At 36.5% G+C, this 23513-nt stretch overlaps 1 protein-coding gene across 8 annotated transcripts in view; it reads left to right on the top strand.

Annotated features, from left to right (window-relative positions):
• The window catches only part of JAKMIP1 (janus kinase and microtubule interacting protein 1), a 249911-nt gene that overhangs the window by 85938 nt on the left and 140460 nt on the right, over positions 1 to 23513 (top strand). For all 8 annotated transcript variants that reach the window (XM_056338882.1, XM_056338907.1, XM_056338874.1 and 5 more), the window contains 5 exons: positions 10878 to 11087; positions 11768 to 11887; positions 14202 to 14348; positions 14973 to 15113; positions 18284 to 18343. In XM_056338882.1, the coding sequence (XP_056194857.1) occupies positions 10878 to 11087; positions 11768 to 11887; positions 14202 to 14348; positions 14973 to 15113; positions 18284 to 18343 (678 nt within the window). The remainder of the gene's footprint in view (positions 1 to 10877; positions 11088 to 11767; positions 11888 to 14201; positions 14349 to 14972; positions 15114 to 18283; positions 18344 to 23513) is intronic.

Raw genomic sequence — 23513 nt, 5'->3', positions numbered from 1 at the left:
TTTGCCTTGTAGTGTCTCAACTGCTTTCATATAATGAATGTATTTTTTTTTTAATTAAATTGTATGCTTTGTTTTTATGAAAGAGAGAAGTGTTTCTTCTAGGAATTCATAGCCATTTAGTCACTCTTTAAATCTGGGCCGAGGTAAAAAATACTGCATAGTTCCTAGATGCTGCTGTCTTCCTCTGGGAGAGCAAGTGGGATTATAGAATCAGATCATCAGGATATTTCCCTCCCTTGTCTCCCCCGTATTTTAATTAGGGCAAGGGATGCTTGCCTTCAATTTCAGATTAACCATATTAGCTGCGGATCTGGGGTGCTCGGTTGGTTTGCTTCCTACCCTTGTGGGATGAAATGGCAAGGATGTGGCAGGCAGTGTTATGTATATTAGCATAGTTCCATAGCTGAGCTTCAATTAATGTCCTTTTTTTGTATGTGTGTTGTGTTTTATAGCACTATTAAGAAATCAGTGTCTTTGGTATTAATGGCCTAAATGGGCTGGCCATCCTGTAATTCAAATTCAGAGAGAGTAATTCAGGATGCAGTGTCTGATTGTCTTGTCAGGCTTGGCTGATTTATTATGCATTTTACATCACAGGTTAGTTCTGAAAATGTATTTCGTATAGATATTGCAGCTAAAAGAAAAAAAAAAAAAAAAAGAAAAATCAGTGTTTTTACCATTGATTGTAATACCCGTGACTAATTTGAGTAAAATCTTGTACTTTTTGGCTTGTCATAAAAAAAAAAAAAATAGTGAGAAAGCAAAAAAGCAAAATCCATTGTCTATGAATATATGTATACAATTACATTGAGTATGTAAACAGCCATGCTTCTATTGTACAAATGTCAGTATTTTATAAATATTATTAGTCAGTTTTGAGATTGGCTTCACTGTTTTGAATTGAGCTATGAAAAATACCCAATAAGCCTCAATACAAAAGAGACTGAATGGGGAAGATCCTAGTGCCTAAAGGGAAAGTAAAATAGCTATTTAGCAAAAAAAAAAAACCCCTCCACATTTTTAAATCTGTGCAGTATGAAATTATATTGGAATTTGTCAGTTCCTGTAATTGACTTAATATAACAGTGATTTAAATGTTTTCATTAATTTAACGAATGCTTGTTGATACAGATTTTCCACACACATAACCTGAAAGAAATTTTATTCCTGTTACATATATGCATCAGCACAATGTGCTGGCAGCTAAGAAACTGGAGTAAAAATACCTAGTAACAAACTGGAGAAACAAATGAAACAATGTCTTCAAAGTAAAGAGGTAATTTTGAGAATAAGGCAAGAAAGCAAGAACAGCTATTACTTTACTTTTTCAGCCAGTATGTTCTGAGTAGTTGAGTCTGAACAGCTGGATTGTTTTGTCAATGTAGCAGGAAAACTATGCTGATACAAATTCAAATACTTAAAACTAGAAATAACATTATAAGCCAGCAAATAAGAAAAAAAAAAAAAAAATAGAAATAGCAAACTGAAAAGTAATCTGCATGAAGGAAAAATGTTAAAGCCTGTTTTATGGATCAGGTTTTTTTTAAAAAAAAAAAAAAGAAAGAAAACAAAAACCATACAAACCCATAATTTTACTTTTTCACTCATAAACCCTCAGTATAAACAACCCTGAGGACTGCATAGACAAGCACGTGCATACCTAAGGTCAACAGGATTCTGTTTTAATGGCATCATTCTAAGCATTATGTCTGGTTTCCTTCTGAGATCTAGGCTGCTTCCTTAACCACAAAATCAGTGTAAAAGATTCCACTGAACTTACTAGGTGTGCGATAAGATCCATGTTTAAGAGGGCACACAGTATGCCAGATGAATTAAATTTCTTTCTTTCAACTGCATTCTCAAATAACCTCATTAAAAAAAATGTTATATGCATCTAAAGAGTAATGTGATGGTACTTCAGTTTTCATACTTGCAGGAAAAAAAAATCCTTTTGCTGTTAACAGAATCAAAATTTAAAAAGTTGGTTTTGGAAGTGATTTCAGAAGTTCCTGATCAGCCATGATTTATGAAGATAGATGCCCTGTTGAAGTGTCCTTAGCCTCCTTAGTCTGAATTATCTGGTTGCATAAATTAAAAACTCTTTCTAATGTGGAATCCTTCTTCTGTTTGGTGTTTGCCAAATACACGTCATGCAATACCTGGAAGAATGTAATTCAAACTAATAGATTAAGCAGTTTTTGAAAGTAAAAATCATGGCAGTTTTATTGAAGGTTTCTGTTCAAGGCAAAAGCACTCTTATGGAATAAGTTTATGTACCATTTATGTAATGATTTCTTAAAAATATTATGATTTCAGTTTTGTGTCTGTGTGTAACGCTATATCTTATGGTCAGGTGAAGGCTTCTGAAAGACTGAGGGTAACATCTTTTCAGAATTAAGAAATTAGATTGTTCCGGTTCAGGACAAAACCAAATTTCAACTCAAGTCCTTCACAAGTTAGTATTTTCTAACCTTGCACAACTCTTAATGTGTTTGTCTGCCTATTAAGTCCTTAGCATGCTACTTGGCATTGGTATTCCATATGTGAACTGCAGTGTCATACAATCACAGAGAAATTTAGATGGTGATGGTCTTCTCGAGGTCATCTGATCCACTATCCTGCTTAAAGCAGGGCTGCCTTGAAAGTTGGATCAGGTTGCTTTAGGCCTCCTCCAGTCCAATTTGAAAATCTTCAGAGATGGAGATCCACAGTCTCTGTGACAACGTGCCCCAGTGCCTAGTCACTGTGAAATTTTTCTTCCTCTTTCTGTAACTTTTGATTGTTACCTTTGTCCTTTTGCTGGGCATCTCTGAGAAACTGCATTGTTCGTCCCTGTATCCCCCTTTAGGTAGCTGAATGGGTATCTGCAATTGTAATGCATCTCACAGTCTTCTCTTTGGCTGGCTGAGCAAGCCTAGCATCCTCACCCATTTCATGAATGCCGTGTGCTGCAGCCCCATAGTGGTTTTACTGGCCTTTCTCCAGGTTTTCAATACCTTTTTTTGTGCTGGGAAGCCCAGAAGTGGCTGCGCTGCTCCTCGAGTGGTTTCACAAATGCTTAATGAAAGACTAAATCACTTCTCTATCCTTCTGGCTACTCTCTTGCTGATTTCGCCCAGTGTCAATTTAACTTCAGTCACTGCAGGCTCTCACCACTACCCATATCCAACTTTCCCTCCAGGACACCAAGGTTTTTCCTTTTTTCTTTCCTTTTTTCTTTCTTCCCCTTGCAGAACTGCCAACTTCAATTGGCATCCAGCCATTTCTGTTGCAGGAATCGAAACCCTCCAAGGGGTAGGATGTTGTATCTGTCTTAGGCAAACTTTAAGAGGGGTTTTGGGCTCATTTCTCCAAAATGTTGGAGTGCCTCTAAATGGTGGTGTTGTCCTCTAGTGTAGTAAAAGCTCCCTCAGATTTGGTATCATCCACAAATTTAGGGATGGTGCATTCCGTTTCTTCATCCAGGCAGTTGATGAAGTTGTTAACATGTGTTATTGCCTTCAGCTTTTAAGGAATAAAAATTAGAGGACCAAATAAAATACTTCACCTTCCAAGAGATTCAGCAATTATTTTTCAGTAAAACATGAAAAATAGTAGAAGCAAAAGTTTAATGCTCCAACAACCCCCCAAATTACATCCTTTGCAGCAGGGGCACTATTTTCTAATAACATTCATTTCCTCCTGCATTGCCATTACTAGGATTTTGCAAAATGCATATCTTTAGGTAATATTCAGCATGGAGAGTAATGCAGAGACCTTTTGTCTCCTGAAAATTCTGGTGCAGAGGGACAGCTAGCTGTTGGCAGGGGCACTTTGTGATCCCCTGCTGCCCTGAGAATGATGGAGCCTGGCATTTCTCGCTTCACTTGTGCAGTGTCACATACGCATGAGTTTTGACTCCTAACCAAAATCTTGAATGTTGAGACTGGAAAGCTGAGTTGTGGATCATCCAAGTGTATGCAGTCATGCATGGTTGGGCAGAGCCTGCTGTAGCATGCTTCTTATCAGGCACTCAAACCTGCTTGTATTTCACACACAGCTGCTGATATCAAATTGTAGGCTGCATCTCTGGATTTTGCCATCTGTTTGAGATGCATGTTTCAGCTGCATTCCAAGACTGAGCTAATCTCCTTCAAAGACCCTTCTACTACCTCCAGCATTTTAGGACTGCATCCTCTAAAGATTTATGCTTGTCCTCTCAGGAGCTAATAGGGGAACATTCCACCTGGGCCTTCTTTTTTTCTGAATCAAGCAGGTCTAATGAAACCTTTTGATAGCAGGCTCAGCATTTTGTGTTTATTCTCGGTATTTTCTAAGGGCTCCATTATGGTTGGTAGGTCACAAATCTTTTATATCTCTTTATAAAATATGGAACAGTATTAAAAACCCACAGAAGATAAGTGTATTGTAGCACCTGGACAAAAATCTCCTTAAGTTTATATTGCTTAGTCTTTGTACATTTTCTGTCTTTTTGATTACTTGTTCATTATAGCTCTGTCAATGAACACTTGGAACAGGTAACAGGAGGGAGATCTAGTAGTAGAGGTTGTAGTCAGCTACAATTCAAGGTGCTTTAGAGAAAGATGGGAGAAGCCTCCTATCAGTAAGTTCTGAAATTTTCTACCCATATGGTGTTTCTTGTGTAATTTATCAAAACTTTTAATATATGCCTTACCTATGGGATTTACACACTTAAAAAAAATAAATGTGGGAAAAGCTATTGGAAGAAAATGTTGACTACTGGGTTAGAAAAATTACAAGTGAAATTAAGAATTAGTCCTGTCTACCCATGTCTATGACCCTTGTTTCTCCACTGGATGACTAGCATCTTTTCGCCCTCTTCCCCTAAGGTTCTTAAATTAGAAGCAAACATTTATTTAAATAGGGGGCCATGTCTGGTGTAGAGAATGCTATGTACAATGCAGGAATAGTTATTTCCCCCCTCCAAGTGGGCTTTCAGCTTGGAATATTGTTGTTAGGTCTTAGTGTCCCTTTATAAATGTAAAAGGTGCTAATTCGATTTAGTTCTATCTTTAACTGTTCATTTGAGTAGCATCTCCTTTTTGTTTTCTTGCTAACTGGCAATCCTGTCATGATATCCCTATCTTCAGTGTCAAGCATTTAGTATAAAGATTAATTCAATTTCTTCTGGAGAAAAGGAGTGCAGAATTTTGTTCTGCAGTTGGCTAGGAGATAACTTTGGTAAGGATGGGTAAAGAGAAGGTCTTACACTTAGCAATGCAGCAGCTGGCTTTTTCCACTTTGAAAACTGAGTATGTCTCTGCCTTGACAGATTTAGCTTTTAATTCCCTGGGAATTTCTCTTTCAACTTTGTGAGAGGCTAAAGTTCCCCCAAAGGTCTCAGACTTTCTTTTACTGTAGCTATTGAAGTGTGGGATAATTGGCAGGGGATACTTTTTCCAATGGCTGGCTTGGTTCTCTTTCATGTTTGATAAATATTATTAAAACACTATTTCCACTTGTTTTTCTTAGCTGTTAGGGGAGGTATTTAGATACCTGTTCTTAGGAAACTGTTTTATTTTGACACGGGCTATAAATGCTGGCTCTTTGATATAATGCAGGTAATTGCTGGGTTCAGCACCTAACATTTGACAGCACAAAACCCATTAATTAATATACTTTAGAAAGCTGTAATTTTAACTAAGAGCTCCAGAGTTATTTAAGCTATCCAAGGTGATTTCTTGGTAATTTCCCTCTGCAGCTGCTTGTGGATAATCTTATTTTCTCTAAAATCCTCTTTCAGAGGGTATTTCTGCTACTTTTCTTCTCAAAGCATGTAACTGAAAATGTGTTCTAACCTCAGGTTGCCCCACTGCCTTCCTATCACAGAATTTTGTACTGAATTGTACCATGCTTAGTTGCATAAAGAAAAATGTGGCTATTCTAAAACGCCTGAATAATCCGTGCAAAACAGAATGTAAAACAGTTCATGTGACCTTGTTGTATTGTGTAGCTGCGTGAAGTGGGTAAATTTGTGTTAAACTAAGAACAAATCTGACACCAAAGCAGCCAGTTGGAAAGGATTTCTGGGAGAATATATCTGATTTAACGTAATACCTGTAAGCCCAATGCATAGATTGGAATCTCATTGTGCTAAATATGTTGGAAGAAAAGATGGTCTCTACCATTTATATCTTAGTGAGATGTCTCAAATGAATAGTAGTACAGGGAGAAATACATGAAAGCAGCGGTAGGAAATCAGTGCCATCAGGTTTCAGTTCCCATGTGTTGCTTGTCTGAGCTATGTTGTGCCACAGATGCAGAAACCTCTCATTGGCACCTGGCATGGCAGGCCCTGCACCATGCTCCTTGGACCACGAGGAGCTGAGGAGCACAAGGAAAAGGCATCTTCTTGCTCAGAATCAGGTCTTGAATCAGTGAGAACTGATCCATACAGGTTTATTAGCTTCAGCTCAGCACTGGCCTTGACATACCTGCATCGCTTCCAATAGAAAAAATCCTGCATTTCTGTCATGTGCATCCTATGTCTTAGGTTCTCAGGGATTTGCTTTATCTTATATATTAGTTTATTAAACTAATCTCAGGGATTAGTTTAGATTTCCTGTCTGATGATTAGACAATAGACTGTGATCTCAGCAGCGTAATTTCCTTTAAGTATTTACAGTTTTTCCATCATTTCCTTTTATATTTTGAGGTGTCATGGAAAAGGAGAGATATAAGAGGAATTTGAGGAAGGCCAGTTAGGTAACTAAATAGACATGTGTGGAGTGTCCCTTCAAGTAGGAAGAGTGGCATGGGAAAAAACATGAAAATGTTTGACTGCATATATGACAAGCCAGTATTGGGGAGGGGACATAGCATCCTGATATTAGATAAGGGGTGAATGGACTCCAGTTAAGCTGTGAACATCAACAGTGAGACTGATTTTTGTTGTGTTTTGTGAAAAGAGCATCGTGAACAGCAGCATTCACATTGGATGGTGAGCAGGCAGGACTGCATTTAAGGTCAGAAAAGAGAATGTTGCAATGACTAAGGCCTGATGTAAGAACTCAGGTAAAATTCTACTTCTGTGTATGGATTTTAGAGCTGATAGCAAAGTCTTTTGATGTAACAAAATTGCACCTGGGAGAGAAGAGAATTAAAGGTTGCAACTATTTTATATATGTAAGTGATGAGTAGTTTTGGGATACCTCCCTAGTTATGTAAAACAGATGTTAAAAAGCATGGAAAAGAAAGGAATGCTATGCATGGTAAAGTAACAGATTCTGGATGCTGTTTGAGGAATTAATTTTGTAGGCATAGAATAAAGGGTTAAACCTTTAAACTTGAGAGGTGGTGAGGGGACCACTAATTGTTATTTCAAGATCTGTTTAAATGGTGTTCAGCTTGTCTACAGGAGTCATAAATGACAATTGGAAGGTATCTCAGTATGTGAGTGTGCATGTATACACATACATGTACACTGTGTGTGTTATGTACCTATAAACACATATACATTTACATATCATAGAAAGTGAGAGCAAAACATTTATGGGAAAAGCAAAGTTACATAGGTGGAAAAGTTGACAAGCTTTTAAGCATACAGCTTCTTAATCTGCTGAAGGGCTTCTGTACCGGAAAGCTTTCTTCCCAACTCTGTCACTTGGTTAAAAAAAAAAAAAATCCTCCTCTTTCAGACCATGTGGATTCCTAGACAGTCTTGGCTATGATAGTGTTGTTTCTGCACATGTATTTGATCAAAATAGCAAACAGCAGGGAACGCAGATCAATCCATTTTGATTTTCATTTACCTAATGGATGATAATCCTCTCCCCACTAAAATAAAGACTGTAATACATGGTGTAATTCCATAAGGCTGTCTTCCTTTATGCTGCCAACTTCTTTTTTCTTCATGTAACTAAATGTGGCAAGAATTCGAGAAAAGAGTAGTTCTCCAGTGGTACAGAACTGGTGCGGAGACTTTGAGTGAGCTTTTACAGCTATTAGAATATATAAAACTAAGCTACGCTAAAGTCTTTTGGGAGTGGTTGACCTTTCTTCTCTGTCAGCTTATGTTCAGTTTAAACCTAAATCACATCTCTCCTTTTTCTAGTCTTGTACCTTCTCTTTGCTTGCCTGCCCCCTGACCTGCTATCTCTCCCACATGGAACTGAGGGATGTTACATCCCTGTAAAATACTTCTCTTTCTCTTTTTTTCCTCTCTATGGAGCAATTTGTACCCTCTTAAGAAAGCAGGCAGGGATGATGAGCAAGTTCACTCTGTAGTGTGCAAGTCTGAAGAAAGATGGTAAATCTTTGGGTCTGGCGTTGGGGTAAATTTAAGAAAACTGAGGCATTGAGTGGGTTGATGCAGTTACACTGGAGAAATCAAAGATGCAACTGTACCCTTGAGGAAAGGAGAATTGTATTGTGCCCCAGGCTTCTGAAACAGAACTTAAAGTAGAGACATTACTGCTGCAGTCTTATCAGTCTGTAACAAGCTAGTTGCTTAGAAATCCTCTTTCTTCTGGTTTGTTCTTATAAAAAAACCCTGCTGTTGCAGTGCTCTATGCATTTGTGTGTGTGCACACATGCATATGTTAACATCAGTAAAAGATTTTCTAGTGCCTACCTGTAACTCAAAATATAAGCTGAAAATAAAAAAGGATGTGCAGCCATTGCTATTATATTGCTATTTTCAATTTTTATAGGTTTCTCAAAGATTTTTCTATTTGACTGAAACTTGTGATATCTTTTTTTTCTGAAAGTTTCACCACATTTAGGTTTTATGGTAGAAGAAACATTAGTAGGAAGAACAGAGGGAAATTCTGCCTTTGTCCCTGCCTTCCCATAACCCCCACGCCAAAGCCATGCTCTTTCCTGACATTTCTTTCTACTGCGTGTGAGCTCGCATGCTTTGATCTATGGAAATATGTGTGAAGAGTGACATAGGCATGATTTCACTGGTTACATCAGTTTCAAACGATCTATTCTGCAGTGATTCAACAAGTAGTAGTCTGCGCAAGGATTGTTGCTTTCATTTTCTTCTAACTTAAACACCTATGTCATTCCACTTACCATTTAAGTTGTGACAATATGAAGAGTATGGAATGTGCTGCTAATTGGGTAACTAAAATCAAGGCTGCCTATGTAACCTTGGTTCTTCCTTGTTAAATGTATGCCTTGCGTGGACACATTCCTACCTCAATTACATCAGTGTTCAGTGTAAACGCCTGTGTAATTGAAAGCGAAACTGTCCATGGTATTTAGTTACATGACATTTTTTCCTCCCAAGGGGTCCCTGATAGATCAGCGTGCCTGACAGATAGCATTCAGTGTGTGAGGCAGCTGCTTAATTTTTGTCATTGCTGCACAGTCCCTCTGAAACCTTGCATGTTGCAAATTCTTCCATTAATGAAGACTGTATTCTTTTCCTGGCAAGTCTTTTTTGGCATACTTAAAAGTCACACAAATCAGAATTAACATACTGGGAAGTATTACACCCATTTACTGGATGAAGAATTGAGACCCAGTGACCCTCCCAAATCAGGAAAGAAATCTCCATCAAAACCAATCTTCATCAGTCCCAGTTGAAAATTAGAAGTAGCCTAGACTAGGTTACTCACTTCAAATCTGACTTTTTTTATCTTCAATTGTGACTGACTTGGTTCAGCTAGGCTATCTCCTGCTGCTCAGGATCTGTACACAAAATAATTTCACATGCTTTGTAGACTGTGAAAGGAGTAAGGCAAGAATCCTGGAGTGTGTCTGATTGAGTAGTCTGATGGTATTAATCCTGTACATCACTCAAACAAACTGAACTATAAGTTGCTTCTAACATTTCCTTCTAACGTTTCTTTTTTTTTTTTTTTTTTTTTGGGTGTAACTTCACATAAAGGACTTCTATGGATGTGTACATGATTTTATTTTATTTTTTCAAACGAGGTTATAATAATCTTATTTCCAAAACTCCATGGGTTTATGTTGGCAAAGAAAACAATTCAGTAAACTGAAGCAGATACAGCATAGTTCCAATAAATATATTGTTAATGGTTAGTATTCTTGTGAAGAAATCTGTTTCTATAGTAACTGCTGCAGATTGTCACTTCCTCTGGCATTTGGAATAATACCAAAGTGAATTTAACACTGATGCTGCAAGGGACAAATCCTATGAGAGCTGCAGTAGATCACTGCTAGCAGTATGCTTTATTTGGTATGGAGATGTGTGTACAACACACTTCAGTAACCATAGAGGGTGTTTAAGAACTATTTCTTCCTACCCTTTATTCTAATGCCCTTTGTGCATTTGCTTTTTTCCCTTCTATAGAAAGACTAGTCCTCATTTGAATCTTATAACAAGGGCACATAAAATACATAGGTATGTTTAATATTTTAAGTTTAAATGTGTGTGCATGCATATGCTACTAATCTTTAAATGTCTGTGAAGAGATTCACCATGTGATTTTCACTAATAAAGAGGGAGTCAACATGGGGCAAACGTGTATGGCTCAAGCTTTAAAACAAAGCCCAGGTGAGGTTTAAAGGATGTGTTTGTCTTGTCTTGTGCTAGCCCTGTTTCTTCTCTGAAACACTGAAAGGAGATTTTTCTTCTGCTTATAGAAGTGTGTAACCTCCCATGAATTGAGTATTCTGTTTCAGTGTACATTTGCATCTGGTTTTGTTTGTCTCTTGAGTTGAGACTGCACCGAGCAAACTCATGATCGAGTGAAAGTTGAAACTTTTTTAAGGGGAGAGGAAAAGGCTTCGGCAGAGAATATATACTTTTTAGCAACCACGATTTGGGTGCTGGTATAATTCTGAAAGAGGCAGAACTTGGTTTTTGCAAGTTTGTGGGTATGGATGCCAAAAGACTTGGGGATGTTACAGAACTACCTTCCTGCTTGCTTTCTTTTCAGATGGATGAGATAAAAGGCAAAGACAGGGTGATTCTGGCTCTGGAGAAGGACCTTGGTGTCCAGGCAGGCCATACACAGAAACTGCTCCTTCAGAAAGAAGCTTTGGATGAACAGCTTGTCCAAGTGAAGGAGGCAGAACGATACCACAGTAGCCCTAAGAGAGAGCTTCCTGTGGGAGTGGGGGATATCACTGAACTGATGGGAAGCCCGGTAAGAAAGTTGTGTTTTCTTCAAATATTCGTCACAGGATAATTGCTGCCTGGGTGTTCACATTGGTTTTCGGGTTACTTCTAAAATACTAGAAGGACTAATTACTGGTAAATGGCCCTGCACTGCACAGTGCTGTGTCACTGATGATTTAGAAACTCCTTGGGCCTCTGGAATTTCAAAGAATATTGAAAAATATATGGATATAGAAATTTCAGAATTTACATTGTGAGCTTCCTCTGTGAACCCCATTATTTTCTTAGCTATTTCATAACTTTAGTAATTATTTTAACCAATGACAAATAGATACTACTCAAAAACTGGCCCGTGGGATTTTAGTCTGTGTTCTATGCACCAGAATTTTTTTTAGCTCATAGTAAGAAATCTGGTGGGAAATAACCAATAATACATCAAATATTATATATCTAGCTGCTTTTTTTTTAATTGTTAAACCTTTACATACATTTCACAAGTGGAAGTTTTTCATGTAATATATCATTTAGGATTTCTACAGGATGCTATTGTTTAGTTTTTCAGTTAATTAAAATAAGGTTTCCAGACATTGATCTACAAGTCTATTTTAAATTTACACAATCCACTTGCTAAACCATGACATTAAATTAAGGATAGTAAAATATTTTTTGATAGGTAATTTTATATATCTATATGTTTTTCATATAAAGGAGCAGCATTTGGATGAACGAGATGTGCGGAGATTTCAGTTAAAAATCGCTGAACTTAATGCTGTAATAAGGAAGCTGGAAGACAGAAACACTCTCTTAGCAGATGAAAGAAATGAACTGGTAAATTAATTAGTAATAACACAGATGGTGACTGGGAGGGAAACTTTATGGTAAAAGATTTAATGTCGGGAAGTCAGTGTTATAAATAATTTAGAAATTAGCACTGGTTGGTTTCAATCAATTATAGCTAAATATAGCAGAGATTTCTATAGAAATTCACATTGTGACCACAAAAGACATGGATGGCATCTCTGTTGTTCCAGAAAAACAAAATTTCTAAGTTTATTTTGGGGTCATCATTACCAAATTGACTGGTAGCTTGCCTGTAGCACTGTGTAATGATGTTGTGTAAAACATGCATAATCTATACACTTAAATTACTGGATTAATCTTTTTCAAATTTGACATTGTTTTTGTGACATGCTTATGCTTGTGAGGAGTTAAAAACCCAGCACTTATTGTGCTAGTGATGAAAAATCTGTCATTTCAAAAGGGAAGTCTCTTCAGGAGGTGAAATTATCCTATGGGAGTAATAGTAACTTACAAAAGAAAGGGTGCGACACAAATTTTAAGAATGAATTTTATTACCCTGAATTGGTATTTAATTGCTTGTCTGGAGGTTAATGGTAAAGCTTTCATTAACTGCAATGGGAGGTGAGTTTCAATGACAGGAATTTTTACACGTCTTCTCATGCCCCAATTCTAGTGGTAGTAGAAAAGATTTTTTCGTTCTAATCAGATGGAATTTTTTCCCTCATGCAGCCTATACAGCTGGTTCCAAAATAATGCTATTATGTGTGGTGAGGGCAGAAAGGGAGAGTGCTCTTGCCACATGTTAGTCCTATAGAGGAGTGAAACACTGACACCTTCCTCCTTGCTTTGCCTGACAGCTCTTCTTGATGAGGTATGAAGGCTTTGCTTTATGATGAAAGGACTTAATTTAGTTATGACATCTCAGTGATTATCAGAAGAGCTAATTTTTGAAATTTTCTTGTTCAACACCTTGGCTGCGTCTAGATTAGTGAGGTCAATTGAACAATGCTAGACTAAAATTGGATGAATTAAGAACATAATCATCTTGTTTTCTTTACACTTTTCCTCTTTAAACAGTTGTATAGTCTAAACTGTCCTTTCATATGACAGAAATTGATTCCTCATTAACAATTTCAGTTTCTGGAGTAAGAAGAACATGTGTTTTAGTCTGGGTATAATTCACCATTTTTCCTACTTTGCCTGGGTACTAATGTTGGGGTTTTTTTTTTGGGGGGGGGTGTCCCCCGCCATTCCTGGTATAGTTGCTTATCCCTGCTCTGACCCCTCAAGAACATTTTGTCCTTTTTCAAGATTGTGTTATAGAAAGACAAGATAATTCAGCCTGGCAAAACTTTCTGTGGACATAAGCCATTCAGAACATCCCGGGAGAATGCTGAATTACTGCAACACCCATCCTTCAGTGTCCCTAGATGGAGGGCATGTATGACTCAGTCAGGTGCTCTGCATGATGCTTGGCATAGGGGCATAAGATAGATGTTTTTGAAAAGATATGGAGAAAAGGTTTTATCGTATTTTGAGACAATATTACATAAACCCAGTAACATCAGTAAGGTCATGTGATTAAGCACTGTGAAAAATAATTTTCTCCTGAGAATGAAACAAAACCCCAAATACTCAGTGAAATTATCTCAGAAGAAGGATTATTTTTTTCATTTCTAGTTAAAACTCAGGAAATTTTAAAATAATTTGATTGGAAAAAATAGATTTTTTTCAAACAAAACAGGTCAAGGATTAATGAAATAAAAAGAGTGAAATGGTGAATACACACAAATGCAAGAAAGGGCAGTAATTTCCTTCACATAATTGCCTAACATCATAAAACCACAGGACCAAAATTGAGCAGCTTGAAAGTGTCAGCAGAATGCTGAGATTGAATCTGTGCCCTCTGGCTGACATTCTCATTACTCTAATTACAACATTGGGTCTAGGGTTTTTTAAAGTACAGAAGGAAGAGTTTACTTCTACTCAGGGATAGCTACATTGGTGAAAACAACTACCCCAGAGACCTAGTTGATCAGAGGAAGAAGCTTATATACAATGAGATTAGTTTATCAAGAAATCGGTTTTAAAGATCATCTGAGTGTTTTCCAAGAGCAAAATCCAGTGACCAGATCTGGTGTTTTTGTAGGCTGTACAGAAATGCCATGTCTTGTTTAGACTCCAGTAGTTCAGCAGTAGCCTGTATCAGTATCAGATGCCATTTAACAAAAGAAATAAACTTTCTGAATGAAGAAAGAAGGCAAGTGAAAACACTCACGTATCTTCTTTCCTGCAGCTGTAAACTAAAGCACAGATAACTTTATTCCTTTGCCATTTGCAGCTGAAACGTTCTCGGGAGACAGAAAGTCAGCTGAAGCCTTTGGTAGAAAAAAATAAAAGGATGAGCAAAAAAAATGATGATATGTTGCAATGTATCCAGAGAATGGAAGAGAAAATAAAAAATCTATCAAGGGAAAATGTAGAACTGGTAAGTAATCATCTCTGACATCAGGTTGTAAGAACACATTGCACACAGTTACTTTGGGGTGAAAGTGCTCGTGAGGCTTTTTCTCTAAGACAGACATTTTGGAGTCTCAGTAGTGGTATGGTATAACTGTCAAACTCAGCCAATGCAGCTGAATATTCATATGCTAAATTCAGAGTGGCGTGTGCTTTGTTTTGTATCAATTCACATTGATTAATGGAAAGGATTACAGATAGGTAAAATGGTTTTAGAGGCTATAAAATACATGACTAAAAATCAGCTTTAATAAATACTGCTTTTATGATTAGAAGTCAAAACTGAATTTGAGTACATGTGCCAAAGACCCTACTAGGCTAGATCACTGAGGCCACTTGTCTGCTAATTTTGTCCCAGACTGTGTTCTTTGATTCTGTTTTAAAATATCTTATGTGAGATATTAAGACTGAGGCATATAGATGTGTAATATTTTTTGTTGTTGAAAGAGGCCTTATATTGCAGTGGAGTATTTACTGATGAGTCCAATGATTCTTGATTACTACATCACACATGAGAATTTTCCTCCTGTTACAGCAAGACTCTTTAAAATATTCTTTCATTTTTAAAAAAAATTTACTTCTATTTTTGTAGAAAGAGAAGTTATCTGCACAACCAGTCCTGAAGAGGCACACATCTTTGAATGATCTCAGCAGCACACGAGAGGAACAAGAAATTGAATTCCTTAGACTACAAGTTAAAGAACAGCAGCATGTTATTGATGATCTCACAGTGGTAATGTTTATGACTGGTATACACACGTGCATGCACACACATCTATAAGCAAACTAAAGATTTGAGAGCGGTATTTTAACGCCAGTTGTAGTAGTGATGCAGAAATAGTTCTTCAGTACCAAACGGTTTTGTTATTTCTCAGGCAGTGAATTAATTTCTTTGAAATGTGTATAAATCTCTGTATTATAAAATACTTACCTACTATGAGCTGCTTGTGAAAAGAAGTGCATCAGTCCATCCACCTTACAAAATTGGCTGTCAACAACTGAGGGACTTAAGGAAAAGACATGTTTCAAAACTTAATGACTGAAACTTGTTGGATGTAGACCCTGGTGCAAACCCAACCACTCTCCTGATCTAGAAGTTCTCTAAAAGAAAGGAACATGCTGAACGGCATTCATTTAATCTAACCAAGCATCTCTAACTGAGCTGGCCACACTAGCTGTCCTTATAACAAGTGGAGAGAAATATGCACAGTTCATCTAACCAAAAGTAGTAGCATAGTTTAAGGTTAGAATTGCACAGCTGCTACGCTCTGTGACAACTACTTCCGATAATGCTCATAGATGTTTGTACTGTTTGATCAGGACCCAATTTTGAGTTGTGTTAAAGGTGTCTAGTGCTATTTTGTGCAACTTATGATACACCCTTCTGGTGCTGGCAGAAATGACATATCGCCTCTGAGAGACCCCTGCCCTTCTGGAGCAGCATCTGGAATTCAGGCAGACTCAAAGCATGTCAAATGGCACTACTGACTGCTACAAGATGATAACGTGAATTTAAGATCACTCTATCTAAATAGCAAATTAAACAGTTGGATAAAACATTGAAAATAAAAATATAAGATCCAAAAGATAAACCAAGATGTGTTACCGCTCTGTCTGGAGCATTGTCTCTATTCTTGGCAGTTACTCTGAGATTTGACCCAGGATTTCTCTCTGCAATCACTGCCAAAGATTGATGTCTGCGTGCATTCTGCAGTGTCACAGTGTTACAAGCAGTAGGATGTTACTCAGACACTATGATGTAGAGTCTGATTCACAGAGCAATGCTGCTTTACTTTCCAAATACAACTGTACAGGCAGGGACTGTGACATAATATTAAATTCCCAGTATGTGGCAGATATGACCTCATTTATATTTCAGTATAAAGTGGGTATGAAAGGATTCTCTTTCTACTGTCTCAGCCAGTTATCTGAGGAAATACATTGTATCCTGACTTTGGTAAAATAGTATTAACTTGTGTTTAGTGTGAAAGTAAAATAAATAAATATTTTAAAATATGGTTTCATTTTTGCTTTTTTTCCTATTTAAAGGTATTATTTCACTTGCAGAAATAAGTTAAATTGTTAACTAAGATTTTGCTTTGGTTGGCAGTACAAACTAGTTGATGCTTTGCCTTTGATATGAACGCAGAGGGATTCTGCACTTCCATTATGCTTTTTAGCTGTCTTTTCTGGCTCAAACCACACCTCTACAGAATACAGATATGTCATAATTATCAAGAATGACCCACGTGTCAAATACCTGGTTAATACAGAAGTCATCAGTTTAACTCCAGCTGAGACCAATATGATACACAGAAATAAGAACAATAGTCCTAGGCAATGGGATTGTCTGAATTGATGAGTAGTGTTGCTTGTAGGCTATCTTTGCAGCTAAAGCCATATCAACTTGAGTTCTCCCACAACAGCAGTGCTCTGGTCAATTCTTAAAAGGGAAGCTGTTGAGCTAAACTCTGATGATTGCAAGAGATGCTAATAAGGCAGCAAATGGTGTTTTTTAATTGGCATTATTACTGTTCTTGTAGCTTGATGTATTATTGAGGTAGTAAATTAAGCAGTCTTCTTACAAACAAGATTAGAAACAGGAAGGAGTAGGGGACTTTGGAAACATTTGTTCATTTTGCACTGAAGTGAAAGTCCAACTGCTCAGATATCTGCTTGGGAGGCAGGAGACCCAGGTTAAAGCAGGGAGTGTGCCTTAATCAGGTACTGAAGAGATAGCAATCTTCTCCAACTCTATAAAATTCAACTGCATAGTTTCAGCTTTAGTTTAATGTAATATATTTTTCTGCTGCATGAAATACCTGCTCCACTCTACCTTGGCAGTCATTACTTTTTCTTTTTTCTGAAAACCACGTGTATTAAAGGTACTATATAAGTTGTTGTGCATTTCTGAATTATTTTGCATTTTCCAAAATTTCATTCCTGGAACAATGTGCTGATAAAGATAAATAATTTTATTGTCATTTCCACTGGGAGCTTCCTGTTTGTCCAGTTTCTGAACTGAAAGTGAAGCAAATAAATGAATAGAATAATACCATGCAGTGAGCAATCACTGCTAGAAAGCACTTGGAACTGCTGATATTCTTTTAAAAATGGAGGTGCTGCAAGCAAAGATGCTAAGGAGAGAAACAGGCAAAAGAGGAGACAGATCACCTGCCTCCTGTGGTGTTGGGGTTTATTTTTGCTTGCTGCTTTGCAATTTTTACTTTCTTTTCCTCCTCTTCTTTGGAATTTAAGGCAGTATTCTTGGATTTAAACGTCCATAGATGCTGCATTTTTCCATTTATAACCACCTCCTGTTATGACATAGTTAATTGTGATCTTGTTTCACGGTAGAAAAAAGACACTAAGTTGGCACAGATTGAGAGTGCCTTTGGATCTGAGACTTTTGCACTACAAGGCTCAGTCGTATGTAACACTGAATGTAACACACATGTAACAACATATGCATGCTCGTGTATTAGAGTATGCCTGATACAATGACTTGTAGTTACTCGGACTGGACTTGTTTTTGCCTACGGACCTCCTTCTTCAGGATGGTTAAACACTGGAATGAGAATGTGAATTCTGTTTCCATAGTGAGCTTCTTGGTAAAAGTGTCAAAAGAACTGTCATAAATCTGTGCCCAGTACTTAACAAAGCCTTTTCTTGCCAACTTCCCATCAAGTGTGTGAAGTATGTGGCTGAAGGTTTGTTTGCCGAAGGGAAAAAGCTGCAGTGCAGTGTGATGTTATATCAACACGGTGTTATTCAAAAGGATAAAGATGTCTTTGTGTTAGCTTTACCACAGGCCTTAAAAAAAATTAATGGTATTTCTTTGTGTTAGACATATCTAATTATGTTTTAAAATGAACCCATAGTAAAACATTCTCTTTATTCTAGGAAAGAGAACGGTTATTGCGGTCTAAAAAACAGAAGAGGAAAAGTCTGAAGCCTCCAAAGGTGAGCATATCTTCAGGTTTACGTGCATCTCTGTTGTTGTGGACAACATGTGTACCAAATACTACCTGAAATTAAAGCACCATTTACATTAGTGCTAAAGTGTCATATAATTCTGTTTTTTTTCTGGTGAGTGCTTAATAACTTTTTCTTAGGATAATTCAGGAGCTGCAAGTTCTGTACAGCACACAAGTTGTACTGTTTTGAGTTTTGTTTTAAATAAACCTTTTAGCCATTGTTGCCTAAATATTCAAGTAGCTTGAGTCCTAAATGATGTAATGACTTGAAACATCTAACTTTTCAAAGGACAAATACACAGTCCTTTTGAAAGAAAATACACCCCTTAAACTACTAGTACTAAGTTACTGCTTAATTGCAATTTAAAACTTTAACCCACGCTAGGGATATTACTGAAAGATTTATATATGTGATATATGAATAGTATCTATTTTTCTCTAGTAACTATTTTGCTCTGGAATGCAAAGTACAAGAGAAAAATGAGACTGTAGAAACAGAAAAGTTTTGCTTCAGAGTATACCTTCAGTGTTTGTTTATTGTAACACATGCTTCAAGTAATTTTGCTGAATAATGTTTTTTGTGAAGTTGAACATTAGGAGCCTGGAGCATATGAGGGGAGGACAATGGGGTAAGAGGGAAAAAGTGGAAGTAGAGAGATGAGTATCACCTATATGGTAGTTTGAGATTATTCTGTCATAAATGAGTGCTTGTCAGTGTGTTCTGCAGAGCATATTCCTGATGACCTCCAGGTGGTGCTTTTTTATTGCTCTGCGTTCTATAATACCTGTGTTCTGAAAAATCTATCCTTTGGAGTTCTCCGTTTCAGCAGTAATTTCTTATGCTTCTAGTAATTATGTGTCTTTTACATATGAAAAAAGAAAAAATCAGAAGTAACAATAAATCTTGCATGCATTTTTCTGTTATGTAACATAAGGCTGATAGCTGCCAGATATATTTACAGTAACCCTGACCTATTCTTTCTTGGTGTAGTATACCTGGAAGTTTGTGTGTTGAGATCAAGTTTAAAAACAGGACATAAAATTTAAAATATATATATGTAACTAATACTTTAATTTTAAAGTCCTCTCTAATTATTAGCCCTTATCTGATTTTAAATTAATTGCCTAAGATCTTTTGTTCTTAATGTTCCTAATGAAACAAAACTAGTTAATTTAATTTTTTAGGAGTTGATAACTAGTGATGATAATTTCCGTAGACTGAAAAGTTCCATAATTATTCATTTATGTCTTAAAAATGTTCTCTGTTAATAGAACTTAAGTGGAACTAGACTCTGTAACCTTTCCTTCTACCTGTGTTCTCTTGAGCAAGCTGTTGTTTTTGTGGTTTCTTTTTCTTTTCCATCTTGCCAAAGCAAGAGTTGAACATCATGAGGGTTGGAGAAAATGTGCATGATACCATTAAAAAATCTGTGGCACTGCCATTCTTCGTGTGGTAAGAGTACTATAATTGGGGAAATTTGCAGAGATTACTGCAAGAATTAAATGCATATGAGCAGCCGAGTTAGTAGAGGTTTGCTTCTTATTTATGATGATAGATACACCAGAAAGAACAAATTCATCCGTAGCAGACATAACTCCCGCTAGTTATTCCACCCCTTGTCTATTAGCTCTTTGGTGTGCATATGGAATTAGCTATTTGAATTTTATTTGATGCTATCTCCTTAGAGGAAAAGAGGACTATAAAACAAAAACAAGTGAAAAAGAGAGAGAAAGCTGTGTGAGAAGAGTGAATGGGATTATATATACTATACTACTTGGACTATATATACTATACTAATTCCTATATAACTATAGTTTTTAAATAAGTTAATTCCTTAAGGAAGAGAAGTAATCAGTAATATATTTGTTGTGTCCTATTACCTGCCATCGTATAAAACTGTAGGCTATTTACGTGTATATGCAGTGTTGACTTGGAGTTTAAACACTGTTGATGATAGCTTCTAAAAATCCAATCCTGGCATATAGGCTAGTTTCTATCCAGGTCACCTGTGTGGTCTTGTGAGGATCAAAATCCTCAAAGGAAGCTGTGTTTCCCACAGTTTTCCAGCAGCTTATTATTTAAATAATCTATGTAGAATGGGTTCCTTACTCAGATGAGCTGTTGAGATTGTACCATCTTCATCCTCTGTTTTTGCAGCCTATCTCAGGAACCCAGATGAAAATGGTAGAATTAACAGAGGTGAGATTTAGACATCTCACTCTGGACAAAGTAACATTAAGTGGTGACTGTTCTCCTCTGGAAGTAGATATCTAAATAGGCCGTATGAGTCTTGTTCTGAAATTGCCCATTTCTCTCCATGGGCTATAAAGGCAGTCTAAGATGAGTTGCTTTATACATAGACATGTACTGTGCAAGTGTATATCTGTATTCTGCAAGATTTTTATATCATACATATGATAACCTATATATAAGAGTAGATGAAATTATGGGTGTATCTGTCCTAACCAACCACGCAGAAAAGATTACTGACTTAAATCTTTGGCTCTGCTTTTCTAAGATTTGTTAGATGTAAAATTAGCATTAACACAGTGAATTAACGCTTTTGGCTGTTGGAGTTGGATCTGTTTCCAGCTGTGTCCCACTTCCTTTGACAAAGTGAAAAAGGAAGTAACTGGTAAGAATTAGGTTTCATGAAAATGGTCAGATAAGCTCAGACTAGAAGGTATGGAAAGATTCCTGTTTTGTTTTAATAAACAGGAACTTGGTGCACAGGTTGAAGACTTAACACTCACATTTCAGCTTCCTTAATTTTTGAGGTACTCTGACTGACTGGCTGGTGTCTGTGTGTGTTTTCTAATGAGTATTCTCCTGACAGTGCTTCCTTTTGTCTGGAACAGAATCTATGGTATGCCTTTCTCCATCTTTGAGACAGCTTGTGTGACCAATCTGTCAGACCAGTCCAATAGCCTTTATAGCCTGCTTGGGTCTAAATAACATCAGTTCAACTGAGAAGCTTTAGGATTTAATTTTAGTTGTTTTTTGGGGGTTGGGTTTTGTGGTTTCTGTTGTTTTTGGGTTGTTTGGTTGTTTCTTTTTTTTTTCAGTTACATCTGTGTTATTTCTGGAGCTCTGTGGGTGCACTAGGTTACTGTTGCTAGTGTAGCTTTGCCTGAGCACTCTTTTAATTACCATGGGGCACAGGAGTCCATAGAGCAGTGCTGGCAACTGTCTCAGGGTCCCAGAGGAAAGGAGCAGCATAGTGGGATGGGCTTTATAACCTCTGTGGTTACAAGTTTTTAGAGGAGTAATATAGTGACTTGTATAGCCAGGTACTGCAGGACACTTTTCTCTGAGGTGAAGCAGCCTAAATTGATAGAAGTTTTGCTTTTTTTTTGGATGTGTTGGGGTTTTTGTGGTCTTTTAAAAATTATTATTATTATTTTGTTTGGGTTTGGGTTTTGTGGGTTTTTTTGTTTGTTTGTTTTTTGTTTGTTTGTTTGTTTTTTGTTGTTTTTTTTTTACATTAATGTGCCATTGGACATGTTAGGAAAAAGATACAGTGGAAGTGAATCTTCTTCTGCTGTCCAAAGCATACTTTATTTCCAGGTGGGTTTTTGTTGTTTGGGGTTTTTTGGGTTTTTTCTTTCCACTTTTGATAGTGAAACAACCAAGAAACTCCAGAAACAGTATTTTTTGAGTTTTGTTTATTTTTGATACCAAGGATGGAGTTACAGTGATTCCGTGACTGATGGAGTTCATGCATTTGAAAATAAGACATAATTGCCCAGTTTGTTTGGCAACTGCAGGGCTCTATGGATTTGTTTCTTTATTTAAACTTCAATAAATTGTATTTGTGATAGTGGAAAACCTGCACACTGGTGTGATGGAGTTCATATTTCTTGTTTTATACTTTTCTTTTTTTGTCTGCCTCTGTGCTTTGGTGTGCCTGTATTTTTCTGGCTGCCAAGAAATGACATATAAACATGAAGGTAAGAAGTTACTGATTAGCTCATCTGATTGCATTACAAGGAAATTCTTGGATCATTTTCATGATGGTAGATTAAGTACTTGAAAATGATATATTTAAATGTAAAGTGAAGCTACTTTAATAAAAGAGAAATCAGTTTATTTATATGTAAGTATATCTAATCCAAACCATTAAAAACATGAGGGCATACTGAAATTTGCACATAATATAGTCTACATGTCACTATTGATTTGTGATATTCTAAACTTCCATGTTTACTGAGCACCATAGTTCAGCAGGTGCCTTAATACTTGAGTTATAAAGACCTAGTGCATAATTTTACTTTAAAATTATGGAAAACATTGATATAAATCCACATGAAAAATACTTGCCACTAAATGCATGGCAGTAATCAGTAGAAATTAGAATTTAAATAAGAATTTTTCACCAATTTATGTGACTATCTTCTCAGTTATTAACTTATTATTTAGAAGTAACAAATGTACAAATCAATGTAAAAAAAAAAAATAAGTTAACTATGTTCCCATTTTTAAGAAAAGTTTGAATGAAAATCCAATGAAAATAGTATCTGGTTACAAAAATCCAGTGAGTATTGTATATGATTTTATATAATTTTCGAAAATTATTGTGATTCAGCTGTTGAGCTGAACGTGGAATCTCCCTTGGAGTTGGTATATTTATTTATGCCTTATTATTTATTACAGTGTTTATCAACAAACTTTTTGTGAATCGGATGTCATTTATTTATTTTTTTTAATCCTTTTTTTTCCTCTACAGCTGTTCCCTTAACAGTTAACTTGTTCTGGTTTTGCTGTGCATCACTTCTTGTAGCTAGTTTCTTCACATACTAGTTGATCAACAGCAAAACCAGCTATTTTGTAATCATGTCATGAAGCAATTCATTCACGTACAGTTAATATACAATGGTTAAATACCTTGTCTCTATTTCTGTGGAAAGCATCTGCTCCACAAAATGATAAATGTACAGCTTCTATAAAGAGCAAGGAGCCATTAAAAATAAGTGGTTCACTCATATCTCCAAATACCATAGGCAATCTGTATAGCATTTAACAGGTTTTGACTTTTAACTGTCCTTGAAGTGTTGGGTTTTTTTAGTGTGATGGGGAATATTAATTTTCTTGCCTAATTCCCTCCCATCTAATAATAAAGTGATTTATTTATTAATATATGCCAATTATTTTTCCC

This window comes from Falco biarmicus, chromosome 1, assembly GCF_023638135.1.
Source record: "Falco biarmicus isolate bFalBia1 chromosome 1, bFalBia1.pri, whole genome shotgun sequence".
NCBI classification, from domain to species: Eukaryota; Metazoa; Chordata; class Aves; order Falconiformes; family Falconidae; genus Falco; species Falco biarmicus.
The sequence above is the reverse complement of the archived record's forward strand: the minus strand, read 5'-3'. Positions and strand labels throughout refer to the sequence as shown.